At 67.5% G+C, this 13,097-nt stretch overlaps 1 protein-coding gene across 6 annotated transcripts; it reads right to left on the bottom strand.

Annotated features, from left to right (window-relative positions):
* Positions 1–1,771: 1,771 nt before the first annotated feature.
* Positions 1,772–13,030, bottom strand: GUCD1 (guanylyl cyclase domain containing 1). 6 transcript variants are annotated; one of them, XM_027956853.3, is made up of 7 exons: positions 12,473–12,585; positions 11,104–11,215; positions 7,864–7,948; positions 7,044–7,209; positions 5,921–6,012; positions 3,968–4,209; positions 1,772–3,496 (listed from the first exon to the last, which is right to left on the bottom strand). In XM_027956853.3, exons 3-7 carry the CDS (start codon positions 7,872–7,874, stop codon positions 3,405–3,407), a joined length of 603 nt encoding a protein of 200 aa, XP_027812654.1. In that variant the 5' UTR covers positions 7,875–7,948; positions 11,104–11,215; positions 12,473–12,585; the 3' UTR covers positions 1,772–3,404. The 6 variants fall into 6 exon arrangements, with proteins under 6 accessions (XP_027812654.1, XP_042090096.1, XP_042090093.1 ...); XM_042234162.2 differs by lacking the exon at positions 12,473–12,585 and adding an exon at positions 10,084–10,246 and having other exon boundaries at positions 11,104–12,120; XM_042234159.2 differs by lacking the exons at positions 11,104–11,215; positions 12,473–12,585 and adding an exon at positions 12,788–13,030.
* Positions 13,031–13,097: the final 67 nt, after the last annotated feature.

The following is a 13,097-nucleotide window of genomic DNA, read 5'->3' as shown; positions in this document are numbered from 1 at the left end:
CCTGTAGGCAGTTAACCAAGCGAGTGAGATTATCCTAGATAATCTGGGTAGGCCTGATTTAATCCGGCCAAAGGCCCTGCAGAGCAGAGCTGGGACTCCCAGACCAGGAGGGAATTCTGGGCGTGGACCTCAGCCTCTGCTCAGCCCCGAAGTTTGAAATAAGTCCTGCTGACCGTCTTACTACTGCTGTCCAGGTGTCCCCGGGAAGCGACTTTTCTAGGGACAGGTGCGTGCAGCAACCACACTGCTCTACAAGGGCGAGTGGCCCAGGAGGCCGAGAGGGAGGCCGGGCCCACGAGGAGGCTCTCCCGTGCTGGAGGGCTCCAGGTGCCCACGGACAGACGGCAGGGCGTGCAGAGGGTCCACCGAGCGCCTTGACGCCCGCTCCTTGTTGATGAGCTTTTGTGATGAAAGGCGCACCCTCGTCAGGCTGCAGGCCGCCCCGAAAGCCAAGAACACCACCCGGATGAGTTTAAAGGGCCACAGCAGTGCACCCAAAGTGCCTGATCGGATGGGAGCAGCACTTCCGTGACCCTAACAAGTGCCCACCGCGGATAGTCCCGAGAGCTGGTGGGAGGTGTGATGGAATTGGGGGCGTGCTGCGCAGGGCCAAGCCCTGGACACAGCGCCCTCCTTCCCTGCAGGAGAAACGGGCCGGCCCTTGGCCAGAATCACCTCTCTGCATGCAGGGGCAACCTCTGCATCGGAAAGTGCTGTGTCCTTCGTGCGGGGTCCACGGTGGCGGGGGCGCTGCTCTGCCCAGCCCAGGGACAGGCCCAGGTGGCCGTTGGATGGTGCTGAGGTGCGGTCACCAGGCTTGTCCCAGTGGGCCCTATCAGGGTGGACAGACTCTCCCCTTGCGCCTCGACTTGAGTGAGCTGGACAGTCTGACGTATTTTATTGGTGGCAGAGCCGGTAAAAGCGCAGCAAGGCTTACCGGGTGAACTGGCCTGGGCCTCTAGCCCCTGAGCGGAGGACCCATGCCTGCTTCCAGCTTGGGGCTGTGCAGCTTTGGGTGAACAGCTTGGCCACAGGTGGACCCATCAGATTTCAGCTTAGTCGTCCCACCAGAGAACAAGACCCCGGCGTTTGGGGGAGCTGGAGGTCACTGTGGAGCCAGTGGTTTTGCTTTCGTGGGAGGAGCTGGCGATCTAAGTCCCCAGAGGATCAGCAGCCAACCATCCGCTTGCTTGCTCAGTTGCCCCACGGCACTTGGGATCTTAAAAGTTTCCTGACCATACCTGCGGGCCCCGCATCGGAAGGTGGGTTCTCAGCCAATGGACCACCAGACAAGTCCTGAGCGATGACCTCAGGATGCTGGACCAGGGCTTACCCAAAGGTCAGCATCATTCAGGGAAGACCAGGGTCCCACAGAAATGAACTGTGCGGCAAAGCAGTTGGGAGAGCCCCTGAGGGAACGGGGTCCCCGCACCGTAGGATCAGAGCCTTTTCTGCACCTCCTAACTGCCTGGGCACGCCTTGCTAGCCGAGCTGGCCTGGTCAGGGCACCGTCATATAGATAGAGCTTCGCACCCTTGGCTCTCAGCACAGGGCGTTAGAGTCGACAGTCTCTGGAAGGTTCCGCACTCTGGTCTCCTGGATCCCCAGTGATCCTTTGCGCTCGGTTTTGAGCTGTCCCCTCCTTAGCACCTCTGGTCACGTCGTGAGGACGCCCGGGCGGCCGGTGGCCAGCACACCTACACGTGAGCTCAGGAGCGACCGTCCCAAGGAGACTGGGATCACAGAGGCGGGCGGGGGGGCTGCCAGGGTCTTGGAGTGAGGACCATGTTTATTGAGAATGGCTCATTACAAACGAGATAACACATATAAAAATCCCTGTGATGCATAAAATCCCTTTTGCCCCTAGGTGGCTGGGGAGACAGCCAGCGGTCCAGGGCGCCCCCCTCCACGTGTGGCCAAGGGGTCTCAGGGTCGTGGGCCGAGTCCTGCTGTCTCCAGCCCCGTTTTCATGATTTGTGTGTGAACAGGACATAACACGGTGAGGTTCGCCTCCGAGACCCCCTCCAGGCAGGTGGCGTCGGCCCTGGGGCCAGGCAGCTCCTGTGAACCTTCCAGACGGGTGACCTCTAACCTGCGGCTTCCCCGAGAGGCTCGCTCCTCCGACCTGGGGACAGTGTCTCTGACGGATGAAGGCAACATGGACACTGGAGGCTACTCCCTGGGCAGCCCCCGCCGGCCTGAGTAGTGGGCCTCCCTGAGGGCGGCCGCCCCTTTCTGTCGCTGTCTCCCTGGACACCGCCGCCCTCACCGGGGTCACCCGGGCCCCTTCCAGGGGCGCCCAGCCTGCAGCTGCCACGTGTGGTCCTCCTGGCCTTGGGAACCAGGACTCGGGGTGGGGGGGGGGGGCTGGTCTCAGGCTACCCAGGGTTAAGGCAACGGGGACGAGACGGGCCCGCAAGGGCGGCTGCCTGGCCAGAAGTGCCTGCCTCTCAGTCAAGGCTGTCAGGTAGAGGAGCTGTACAGCTGGGTGGTCCTGGGTGGTCCGTAGCCTGGGGAAGCGGCGGAAGCCGCTGCCCCAGCATCAGGCTTCTGGCACCGACGACCAAGACTTAGGTGCTGTAGCTGACGGCGGCATCCTGGCCCCCCTGGCCAGAGGTAACCCAGGGCAGGGGCAGGAGGTGTCCCAGCCCCTTTTGGGAATGACCCATTTCCCTTTTTTCTCCAGGGGTGTAGACCCAGGTTCAAGACGCAGCCCCACCACTGTCCTGAGTCAGGTTCTGGCTGTGGCGCGAGGCCTGCCTGCCTGCAGCCCCGGGTCCCCCTGGCTTTGGAAGAGATCCTGGCCTGGCTGATCTGCCCGTGAAAAGAGGTGTCCGTGGTTCCAAAGTACCTGTGACCCCACTATTATTGTCTTGCTTGAGGTTGAGTCTCGCGCCACCAAAAGCGAAAACTTCAATCTCAAAAAAACACCCTCCCCCGGCTAAAAAAAAGACTTAAATCTCACACACACACACACACACACACACACACACAGGCACGCACGCACACACACACACACACACAGAGGCACGCACGCACGCGCACACACACACACACGCGCCTCCCCCGGCTAAAAAAGGAAGGAACAGGAGGCCGCCCCAGTCCATGCGGGGGTCCGCGCTGTGCGATCCTGGGTTAGGTTACTCCCTCTGCCGACAGAGACCCCCCGGCCTTCTCTGCAGAGGGCCAGGAGTGAGCGCTGGGTTGGGGGGAGGCCACAGGCCACCCCCGGCCATGATCAGGCGTGCAGGCCCAGGGCCCCAGCACCCAACCCTGAGATGTGGGGCTGCCCGCACGATGTCAACAGCCAGCAGGGACGCAGCGCCTCGTCTGAGCCCCAGGCCTGGGCCAGCGCCTCTGGGGTGGCCTCTGGGGGCAGGGCAGGGCGCAGCGGGCCCCCGCTGTCAGCTGTCCCCGTAGACGAAGAGGATGTCCTCGTCCGTGCCGTAGCTGGTCCTGGCCTCCTCGAAGTTGCTGACGCTGGCGCTGCACATCCCTGCTGCGGCAGGAGGGCGGGGCGGTCAGCAAGGGGGCACCCCGGCTGACCCCCACCACGCGGGACGCCCTCCCTGCAGCCGCTGCGGCCCCTGTGAGCCTGTCCCCTGCGCTGTCCCCGATTCAGCAGGAGAAAGGGAGGCCCAGAGGGGAGGGACTCGCTGGAGGCCGCAGGGCTATGGTCCCTCCTTGTCCCCGGGGCCGTGGGGAGTCCGGGCCTTGGGCGGGGGCCAGGGCCAGGGCTGGGCAGACTTTCTTTTTTTCTTTCGGCCACTCTGCGAAGCGTGCAGGCTCTTAGTCCCCTGACCAGGGTCCCCAGACCTCCCTTTCTAGCACAGAGGGCTGGCCTGGGGGCTGGGGGCGCCGGGAACCGCAGCCCTGGGCTGGGCCCTGGGTGGGGGCAGAGGGCCGGCCCGGGGATGGCGGGCAGGGGCCCCGGGAGAAGGCGGTGGGGCCCACCCGCCCCACTCACGGTCGGCGTAGGCCGGGTTGTTGTAGAAGACGCAGCCGGCGGCCCGGCTGTAGCCGCGCAGCACGACGAAGTGGCCCTGGTACTCGGGCGAGCGGCAGAGGCGGCGGGGCCCGCTGGGCGCGAAGCAGCAGTACTTGGGGGGGCTGGAGCAGAGGTCGCAGTGCAGCACCCCCGAGTTCACCAGCACGATGGCCACGTGGCCCTGCGCCAGGTGGGCCTGGATGTCCTGCATGCTCACCCTGCTGCGGGGGGCGGACGGGCGTCAGCCGGTGCCGCTGGGCCCCAGGCCCCGCCTGCGGACCCCTGCCAGGCCCCGGTCTGCCCCGTCCCCAGGTCTGCGCCTCGCGTCCGCCCTGAGCTCCGTGCAGGGGGCACCCGCCTGCTTTGTCACGGTGGGCGGGGCTCAGTGGGGGACCAAGCATGGACGGGGGGGGGGGGTGCCCAGGACACGCTGGGCCCCACAGGCCCGTCACAGGGTGACCATACGACTCCAGACGGCACCCCATCTCTGGGCCTGCCCCTCACTGCCCCGGTCTTTTACCCTGAAGGGTGCATCAGTAGTGTGAACGGGCGGCCTAACTTACTTCCCCCAATCGGAGCCAAGCAGGGGTTATTTCTCTTTCTGTTTGAGGCTCCCTGTGGCAGAAGGGGCTGCCTGGGAAGGGCTAGTTGGCAACGCCCACAGGGGAACCCTGGGTCAGCCGGCTGTTCCAGACTCTTAGGCCCTGGCCCCTCTGAGGCCCCCGGGAGGAGGCAAGTCCCAGACAGACCTGAGGTGGGAAGGGCTGGGGGGATTCCCCAGTGCCCGGGCCCCACCGTCTTCACTGGGGGTTGGGGGGCCAATGCCGAGCCACGCTGAGCCCTCCTTCCTTCCAGGCCCCTCGGGGGTACGTGTGGGCACCTGGTAGCCGGGCCCAGCTCCAGCCCCGCCGAGTCACAGGGCAGCCTGCTCTGACGCCTTGGCCTGGGGAAGCGTGCCATTTTTCCACTGGGTCTCTGAGAGGAAGCAGCTGGCTGAGCTCCCAGTAGGAGGTATGACCCGAGGGGGGCTTCGGCCACCGGGAAGCGCAGGCGCAGCTGGAGGGAGGGCCCGGGTGGGGGTCCCGGGCGCGGGTCAGTGCATGGCTGGGCGGCTGGGGTGACTGTGGGACTCACTGTGCGGGGGGCGGGGGGGTGTCTGGCCGGGAACGGCCCCCGCCCTCCATGCAGCCGGTCAGGTGCCACCGAGCTAACACCGGCCACCTCACCCTCCAACACGCGCTCACGTGGCCTGGGGACACGTGGAGACCTCCCTGTGCCCAGAGGGCTATGTGCCTGGGTCACGTGACCATGAAGACAGCCATCCAGGAGGACGGGAGACCCAAGGAGAGACCAGCCCGGGTCTGGGAGCCGGACGCCCGCTGGGCGCAGTGCCCGCAGCAGGCTGGGGAGGAAGCTGCTTGCGTCTGGGCAAGTCTCCTGTCCCCCCACCCCCGCCCCGTGTGGAGGAGAAGAGGGAGACCTATTAAGGTCAGGCAGCCGGGAGGAGGTCTGGCCAGGCCTCCCTGACAGCTGACACCCAGGCCTCCCTGCCAGCCTCCCGCCGCGCCAGCGCGCTCCCCAGGCCGTGCCCCCGCCACCGGGGTCCGTGTGCTCTGCCACACGGCCAGCACTCCCTGAGCAGCCCGAGGGCTGGCCAGATCTGTCTCGCTCACCTGTCCTGTGTGCCCGCTCAGGGTCCACCCTAGGCCAGAGTTTGTGTAGCCTAGGTCACATAGCCCCCTACCTGTTCCCATTTGATGGATGGAAAAACTAAGGCTCAGGGGGCGGGGGCGGGTACAAGTCAGTGCCCATGGCCAGCAAGGTGGGAAAGCTCAGGCCTGCCCCTTCCCAAGGGGGGCCTCCCCCCACCAGCCCTGGGGTGGCAGGTGCGTGAGGAAGGGCGGCGGGGGCGGGGGCGACACGCGGACTCACCACTTCTCCACCAGCACCTTGCAGGTCTTGGCTTGTGCAAAGAGCTGGTTCACCCGGGTCTCCTCTGCGTCGAAGTGCTTCCTGTAAAAGGGCTGCAAGGCCAAAGCAGCTGCAGAGGCTGCCGCCCGGCTGCCCTCACGCCCGCCCCCGGGAGGGCGCCAACAGCACAGGGGTCAGGAGCGGACACGGGCCCGGCCTGCGGGCGGCGGAACCGCCCGAGGCTGGCGAGGGTGCTCGGGAGACGGGCGGGCGGCAGGCTTGGGCCAGCACCCTGGGGGTGGGCGGGGGTCTGGACGCCACCCACTCGACTCAGCCAGCGCGTGTCAGCAAAGGACACAGTCTGTTTGGCGCAGGGGCCTTCGGGGGGCCAGGGCCCCCACGGGGGAGGCAGGAGAGAACTGCTCTGGGCCTTTCCTCCACCTCGAGGCCACTCTGACCACACCAGATCCACCAGCCTCTCCCCCTGGCCTGGATAGTTCAAAGGAGAGCTAGGTGGATGGGCACTGGCCGCGGGGTAGTGGGCCTGTCGCCCACGAGGCCAGCAGGCACTCTCTGCTCGGCCCAGGCTGGAGGCAGGCCTGCTCCTAAGGGTGGCAGAGTGCACTGGGGTCGCAATGAGGCTTTACGGGCATTCTACTTTTGTTGTTATTTGTGTTTTTGGGTTTTTTTGAGTTATCTTCTTGACCGTTCCACACGGCTCCTGGGATCTTAGTTCTCCGGCCAGGGAAGGAACCCACGCCCTCTGCGTTGGAAGCGCCGAGTCTGAGCCACTGGACCTCCAAGGAGGTCCCTGGCAGCCTTCCTTTTTTATAAAAACGAAAGACAGTAGATTTTCTTTTTCCTTCTAGAACACCAGGGACCCAACTTGGAGCTGGCTGTCCCCGTACGAAGGAGGAAAACCAGCAAATGACGGCCGGAGGAAGACAGGTGCCCGAGGCCTGGCCGGCTGGAGCTGCGGCAGAGGGCAGGACCGTGAAGGTCACCGGGGCGCCTCTGCAAGTTGGCAGGTGCGTCCAGGACAGGTGAGAGTGGGGGTGTCTGGGCTGCTGGGCCCTGGTGCCCGGTCTGGCTGCGCGTCGGTCTGGGTCCCAGTCCCACGCCCGGAAGGCCGCTGCCGGCGCACCTGGTTCTTGTAGCCCTTGTCCACGCCCAGGGTCTGGGTGCAGAAGCGGTGCCGCACACCAAAGCGGCGCATCAGGTAGGCCAGGTCGATGGTCCAGATGCTCCTGGTGAGCCGCAGCTCCTGCAGGGCCCTCTCGAACTCAGCGTCGTCCAGCTGGCCCAGGTACCTGCGGGCACAGTGCCCGCTGAGCCTCGGGGCAGCCTCCCCGAGGGCCTGCTGTGTGAGCCTGTGCCCCCGCGAGGCTCCGCCCTGCATCGTGAACTCCTAGGTCCTGACTGCACACTGCCCGGGGCCTCCCGGGCACCACGCAGGTCCCCGTCCGGGGCCTGGACTCTGCGCCTGGCGTCCCTCACGGGCCGTGTGGCTCTGGGCCAGTTGCCAGCCTCTCCAGCCTCATCTCAGGACCTTCTAAGTGGAGCACATCTCCTCACCGGTTCCCTGAGCGTTAGGCACGGAACACCTGTCTTGCCTGGACTTCCAGGAAGGGGAGCGGGAGGCTGCCCTGCCCAGTGACCCCGTCTCCCAAGAGTCCAAGGTCGGGGGGCTGCAGGAGGGCCCTGCGTCTCGGCCGTGGGGGTCAGTCTGTGGGGCAGGCCCGGGCACCTGTGACTTCCTGGCCATTCCAGACTCTGGGCATCCTCTGGAGGCAGACCTGGGGGGCCTGGTCCACCGCCACGGGCTTCCGCAGCTGGGGTGGAGCCTGGGTGGATGCTGGGCCTTCCCGAAGCCCCAGCTGGAGACAGCCACCTGGACGATGAATCCCACCCAGGGCTCTCCCCCTGCGCCGCCCCCCATCAGAGGGCCAGCCCGGCACACTCACCGGAGCACCATCCTGGAGCAGGCCAGGCCACAGTCCCAGTGGAAGAGCTGCTGGATGACGGGAACCGGCAGCTGCACGAAGTCCCCTGCACGGGAGGAGCGTGGGGGTCACGGGCGGGAGGAGGACGGTGGGGGGTCACAGGTGGCAGGGGCGGGAGGGGGGTCACAGGCGGGAGGGGGGTCATGGGCGGGAGGGGCGTGGGGGGGTCACGGGTGGCAGGGGCAGGAGGGGGTCATGGTTGGGAGGGGTGAGGGGGAGGTCACAGGCGGGAGGAGGACGGTGGGGGGGGTCACGGGTGGCAGGGGCGGGAGGGGGTCATAGACTCTTGGCGCAGTGCCCGCCACCCCACGCCCACTGGAGCTGCCACCGCTGGCGCCCACTCAGGTCCCAAGGGGCCACTCGAGGACGGTCCACAGCCTTACTGGGCCCCTCAGCCCGTTCTCCTTGCCACAACAGAGGTCTCCCCAAGCGCCGGTCTGGGCGGGCCAGCCCTGTGCACAGGCCCTCGGTGGGGTGGCCCCCGCACCCTCTGCTGCCCAGCCGCCCCTCGCCCGCCCTGGGCTGCAGCCTTCACGTGCCCCTCCCTCCCGCCTGGACTGGCTCAGCCCCCAGGCCACGGAGCCAAACCCTGTCTGCAGACTTTTCCACGACGCTGCCCGCTTGGTGCACGGCCCCCCGCCCCGGGCACCACGCCCCTCCGCGGCCCCTCTCTGGAGCCCCTGTGGCGGGGGGCTCCCGGAGGCATTCGGCAGGCATTCCTGTCTCAATTCCCAAGGCCGCTGACTCCACAGCCCCCGGGGTTACAAGGAGGGAGCAGTCACCTATCAGCCAGGGCCATGCTGCCCGGGGCAGAGCAGCAAGGGCCTGGCCTGGGCGTTCCGGTTTCGGCTCTCCTGCTGGCGTGGGCCGCTGACTTCCACGTGTGGGCTGGGCCTGGCCATCCCTCGAGTGGGGACTTTGGTCTGATTTCCCTTTTGGTCAACAAACGCCTCCCTAGGGCCCCATGAGCGCCCGGCCTGCGGACTGGCGACTCGGTGGGGAGTGGCCGGGCGGACAGCCCACACGGGCGGCTGAGGAAAACCAGGGGCTGGGCCAGGGGCCGTGCGGGACGCGCCCTAAGACCGGAGAGCGGGCCGTGGCAGGCCCGCTGGCCCAGGGCCTGGGGGGCCCTCCTGCCCCGGGGTCCCGGGAATCTGCTCGGAGCTCAGAGCTAAAGAACCGCCCGTGACACTCTGCTCGTTCAGGACGCCCTTTCGGCTGCCGTGATCGCCCCCTCTGGGGTCTCCAGGCGACGCTCCTGAACGCACAACCGGCCCGCGCAGAGCTGACCCCCAGCACCCTTCCCCATCCCACCCCTACGTGGACCAACCAGCAGGGCGCCTGGGAGCCCTGCGGTCCATCCTGGCCTTGTGACCTGCGACCTCCTGTCGCCTGCAGGGGTCCCAAGCTTCCGCCCTCCCGTCCACACCCTCCCCGGCCTCAAGGCCTGGCTCAGAGGCCAGCACCTCCCAGGCCTCCCCGGACGGCAGGCTGGCCGTGCCCCGTCGCTCATCAGCACTCCGCCGGCCCGGGCCCCCCGCGTGGACCCCTGCCCTGCTGGACTGTCCACGCCCTCTCTGGGGCAGGGGCCAGGACTGTGCCTTGCTTGCACTGCCGTGACCTCTCTCCTCTCCCGCCTCACCTGCAGGGCCCACAGAAAGCAGGGCGGCACTGCTGAGAGCAGGCCGCTTGCTGGCCGAGCCGCCTGGCCCCTGGGGCAAGAATGTCCCCGGCGCCCCTTTACGGGTGCGGCCAGGAGCCTCGCCTTCCATCTGGCTGGGGCCCGGGGCGCTGAGGCCAGTCGGGGGTCAGGCTGCGCTCTCTCCGTCCCCCGGCCCCAGGAGGCCCTAAAAGGAGCCCAGGCCACCTCTCTGTGCCTTGCAGCAACCACCTCCGCCCACTGCTGCGGACTGGGCCCCGTGGGCCCCGACCTGCCAGACTTCTGCCTGTCCCCCCCCGCCACCCCGTCCCTCTCCAGTCCACAGCAGCCGCAAGGGTCCCTCCACAGTCTTCCACAGCCCTCAGGAGACAGTTCTTACCCCTTGCGAAGCCCCGCTGGGCCTGCCCCACTCACCCCGGGGGAGCGCTCTTACCCTCGGGATTCAAGTCTGCCCCTTTCTGCCGCTCAGGTCCTGGCTCAAAGCCCCCCCACCCCCCGCCCCGTGAGAGGCGTTTACTGACCGCCTTCGGGAGCAGGGGCTCCTCCACAGTGCTCGGCAAAAGTGACACCACAGCGGAAAAAGCCTGCCTGTCTCCCTGCTAGACTGGAAGCGGCCCCAGGGCAGAGGATTGGCTCATCTTATTCGCTGTTTTTCCCAGTGCCTGGTGACTCCAGAAACCGCTGCTGGAAAGAAAATGAACTCCCGAGTGCCCACTACGGTGTGCTAGGCCCTGGGCACACTAGATCACGGGACCAAGCCCTGCCGTCCAAGTGTTCACGTCCCAAAGTAATGCCCCGCCGAAGGCTGAGCAGGGGCAGAGGCCTCCGCAGGCTGCTGCTGCCCTTCCAGAGCCCCTCCCGCAGCTGCACGCTGCCTCCTGGCTTTCTCTCCACAGGCTGTTTGCTCCCCAGCCTTGGCTCCTGCAGATCCCTCCATCCAGAAGGCTGTCTCCCATCTCTGAACATGCAAACGCCTCGGTCCCTTCCCCTCCACCTGGAGGACCGGAGCTGGTGTCTGTCTGCTCGCCAGACCCGTGGGGAACTCCTCAGTGGCAGACACGCAGCGTTTGCCTCCTCCCAGCCCGGAGACCTCGGCAGACACACTTCGGTGGTGAATGGAAGGCGGTTATCTTTTTTTTTTTCCTTTCCCTCGAGCGGCCTGAGCCTCCGGGTCACTGCAGGACTCCCCCTCCCCCAGGCTTCCAGACTATGATCCTCTGTCCACGGCTCCTCCTGACTCTGCGCCCGGGCTCTGGCACTGGCTGGCTGGGCACCTGTGGCCAGGCTCCGACTCTTGTCTCTGCCTCCCCAACTGTGAAACGTGGCACCGCCCGCCGCTGGCTGGGGCCCTCAGGAACTCTGCCCCACCTCTTCTCACCCTTATCTCTTACGCTTTGATCCTGCCCACACCCCTGAGGCGCCTGAACACCCACCTCGGGGCCACCCCCAATCCAGGCACAAGCAAGTCAGCCAACCCAATAAGGGCAGGCCTTCCAAGCCCAAAGCTGCTGCCAGGCACCTGGAGCCACAGCCCGTCCCACCTGAGGGCCAGGGTCCGCCTGGAAGGGGCTGGCCTGGCTTCAGCTGGCAGCTGTCCTCAAGGAAGGAAGGCAGTTTCCTGGCCCTGAATACTTAAGCTCTTGGTCGGCTCATCTGCAAAAGTGCAAGTGACAATAGGAACCAGCTTCACCCAAGTCGTTATGAGGATTAATGAGGCCCTGCATGTAAACAACTCGGGCAGAGTGCCTGCTCAGAGAAGGCGCCCTGGAAATGTGAGTCATTACCCCACGGAGGCGCCTCTGGAAAGGCAAGTGTCTGGTCCAAGATCTCAGAGTGGGACAACCGGAGGACGAGACAGCAAATCCCGGGGACAGCCCTGGACCCAAATCCTTGCTGCAGCCACAGTCGTGCCCCATGGATGCCTCAGGGCTGGGGTCTCCCCCGTGCGGGCACCTCACTGTAGAGTTCACCAGCCCTTTCTTGTCAACTGTATGTTGCAGAGGGGATGGGGAACCACTGCTCGCCCTCTCCCACTCAGAAAAGCACACGGAGGCTGGCCGCTGATTTATCAGTGTGTGCCCCCTTCCCCACCCCCCAGCAAAGGAACTCAGGCGCTGGGGAAGGCGGGACTAGAGAAGGAAGACTCCGTAGCAAGACAACAGGCAGGAGTCTGGGAGGCCAGGGGCAGGCTGTCCCTCCCTGCCCTGCCAGTTGCCTGCCCCGTCTAAGGCCTCAGTTACCGGAGAGGGGACAGGCTCTCCCCAAAGCAGCTCCAAAGAGGACTTTTCGCTCCAGGGAAAGGTGACCCCTCCCCCCGCCCCGGCCGCTCAACCAGGACCCTCCTTCCCTCCATGACCGCAAGCGAGAGATGCCCAGGGGTGTCCCTGCTCAGGGAGTTATCAGGAAAAACAAACAAACCCCAACTGACCGTAGCCGGCCCGGCGGGACCCGCCGGAGCGCACACCTGCCCAGGTTTTGCTCAGAGCTCAACAGCCGGGGCCGCGGCGGCGGTCGGCCCAAGGTCGCGCGGCCGGACCCTGCCCGGCGCTCGGGCGGGGTTCCCCCCCAAACTCGATTCCCAGGCTGAGGGCTGCCCCCCAACCCTGATCCCGGATCCCCGATCCCCAGGGCCCTGCCCCGCGCCCACCGCGATCCCCGGGGTCAGGGCCGCCCCCCGATCCCCGGGGCCCTGCCCCGCGCCCACCGCGATCCCCGGGGTCAGGGCCGCCCCCCGATCCCCAGGGCCCTGCCCCGCGCCCACCGCGATCCCCGGGGTCAGGGCCGCCCCCCGATCCCCGGGGCCCTGCCCGGCGCCCACCGCGATCCCCGGGGTCAGGGCCGCCCCCCGATCCCCGGGGCCCTGCCCCGCGCCCACCGCGATCCCCGGGGTGACGGGGGGACCACACTGACCGGGCTCGAGCGGCGGCCCCGCTGCCTGCGCGTCCACCTCCGTCCTCATGACCCGGGCGGCGCGGGGCTCCCATGGCCCCGGCCCGGCGCGGGCTGCAGCTCTGGCGTCGACTGGGGACGGGAGCGCGCGGCCGGCGCGCGCCGGCTCCCCGGGCGGCCAGCACCAGCGCCCCGGGGGGAGCGGGGGCGGGAGGCGGCGGCGGCCCCAGGCCCCGCCCCGGCCCGCCCCGGCCCGCCCCGGCTCCCACGCCGGCGGCCCCCCGGCCCGCTGCTCCGGGTCCCCGCTCTCCCTGTCCGCACGCCGGGGGCACTCGCCTCGCTCGGGGCACCCCTTCCCCGGCGCCGTCGGCTTCCCAGGCTTCCCCTGCGGGGGCAGGTCCCGGCCCCGGGCCCCCGCCGCCGCCGCCGCCCGCCTCGCTGTCCAGCCCGCGTCTGGCGTCGGGCGCTGGGGACCGCGAGTCCCCCTCGGCCCGGGCCGGCCCGAGGGTCGCTGTTTCCGGCGGCACCTGGGTCCGGTCATCAGCCCCGCTCTTCCCCGGGCCCGGAACTATTGTACCCGAGCTCGGGTTCCCCAGCCGGCGCGGTAAGGATGAACGCGAAGGCGAGAGACGTCGCCCGCCGCCAC

The sequence above is a fragment of the Ovis aries genome, chromosome 17 (genome assembly GCF_016772045.2).
Source record: "Ovis aries strain OAR_USU_Benz2616 breed Rambouillet chromosome 17, ARS-UI_Ramb_v3.0, whole genome shotgun sequence".
NCBI classification, from domain to species: Eukaryota; Metazoa; Chordata; class Mammalia; order Artiodactyla; family Bovidae; genus Ovis; species Ovis aries.
Note: the sequence above shows the minus strand (reverse complement) of the source record. Positions and strands in the feature narration are given on the sequence as shown.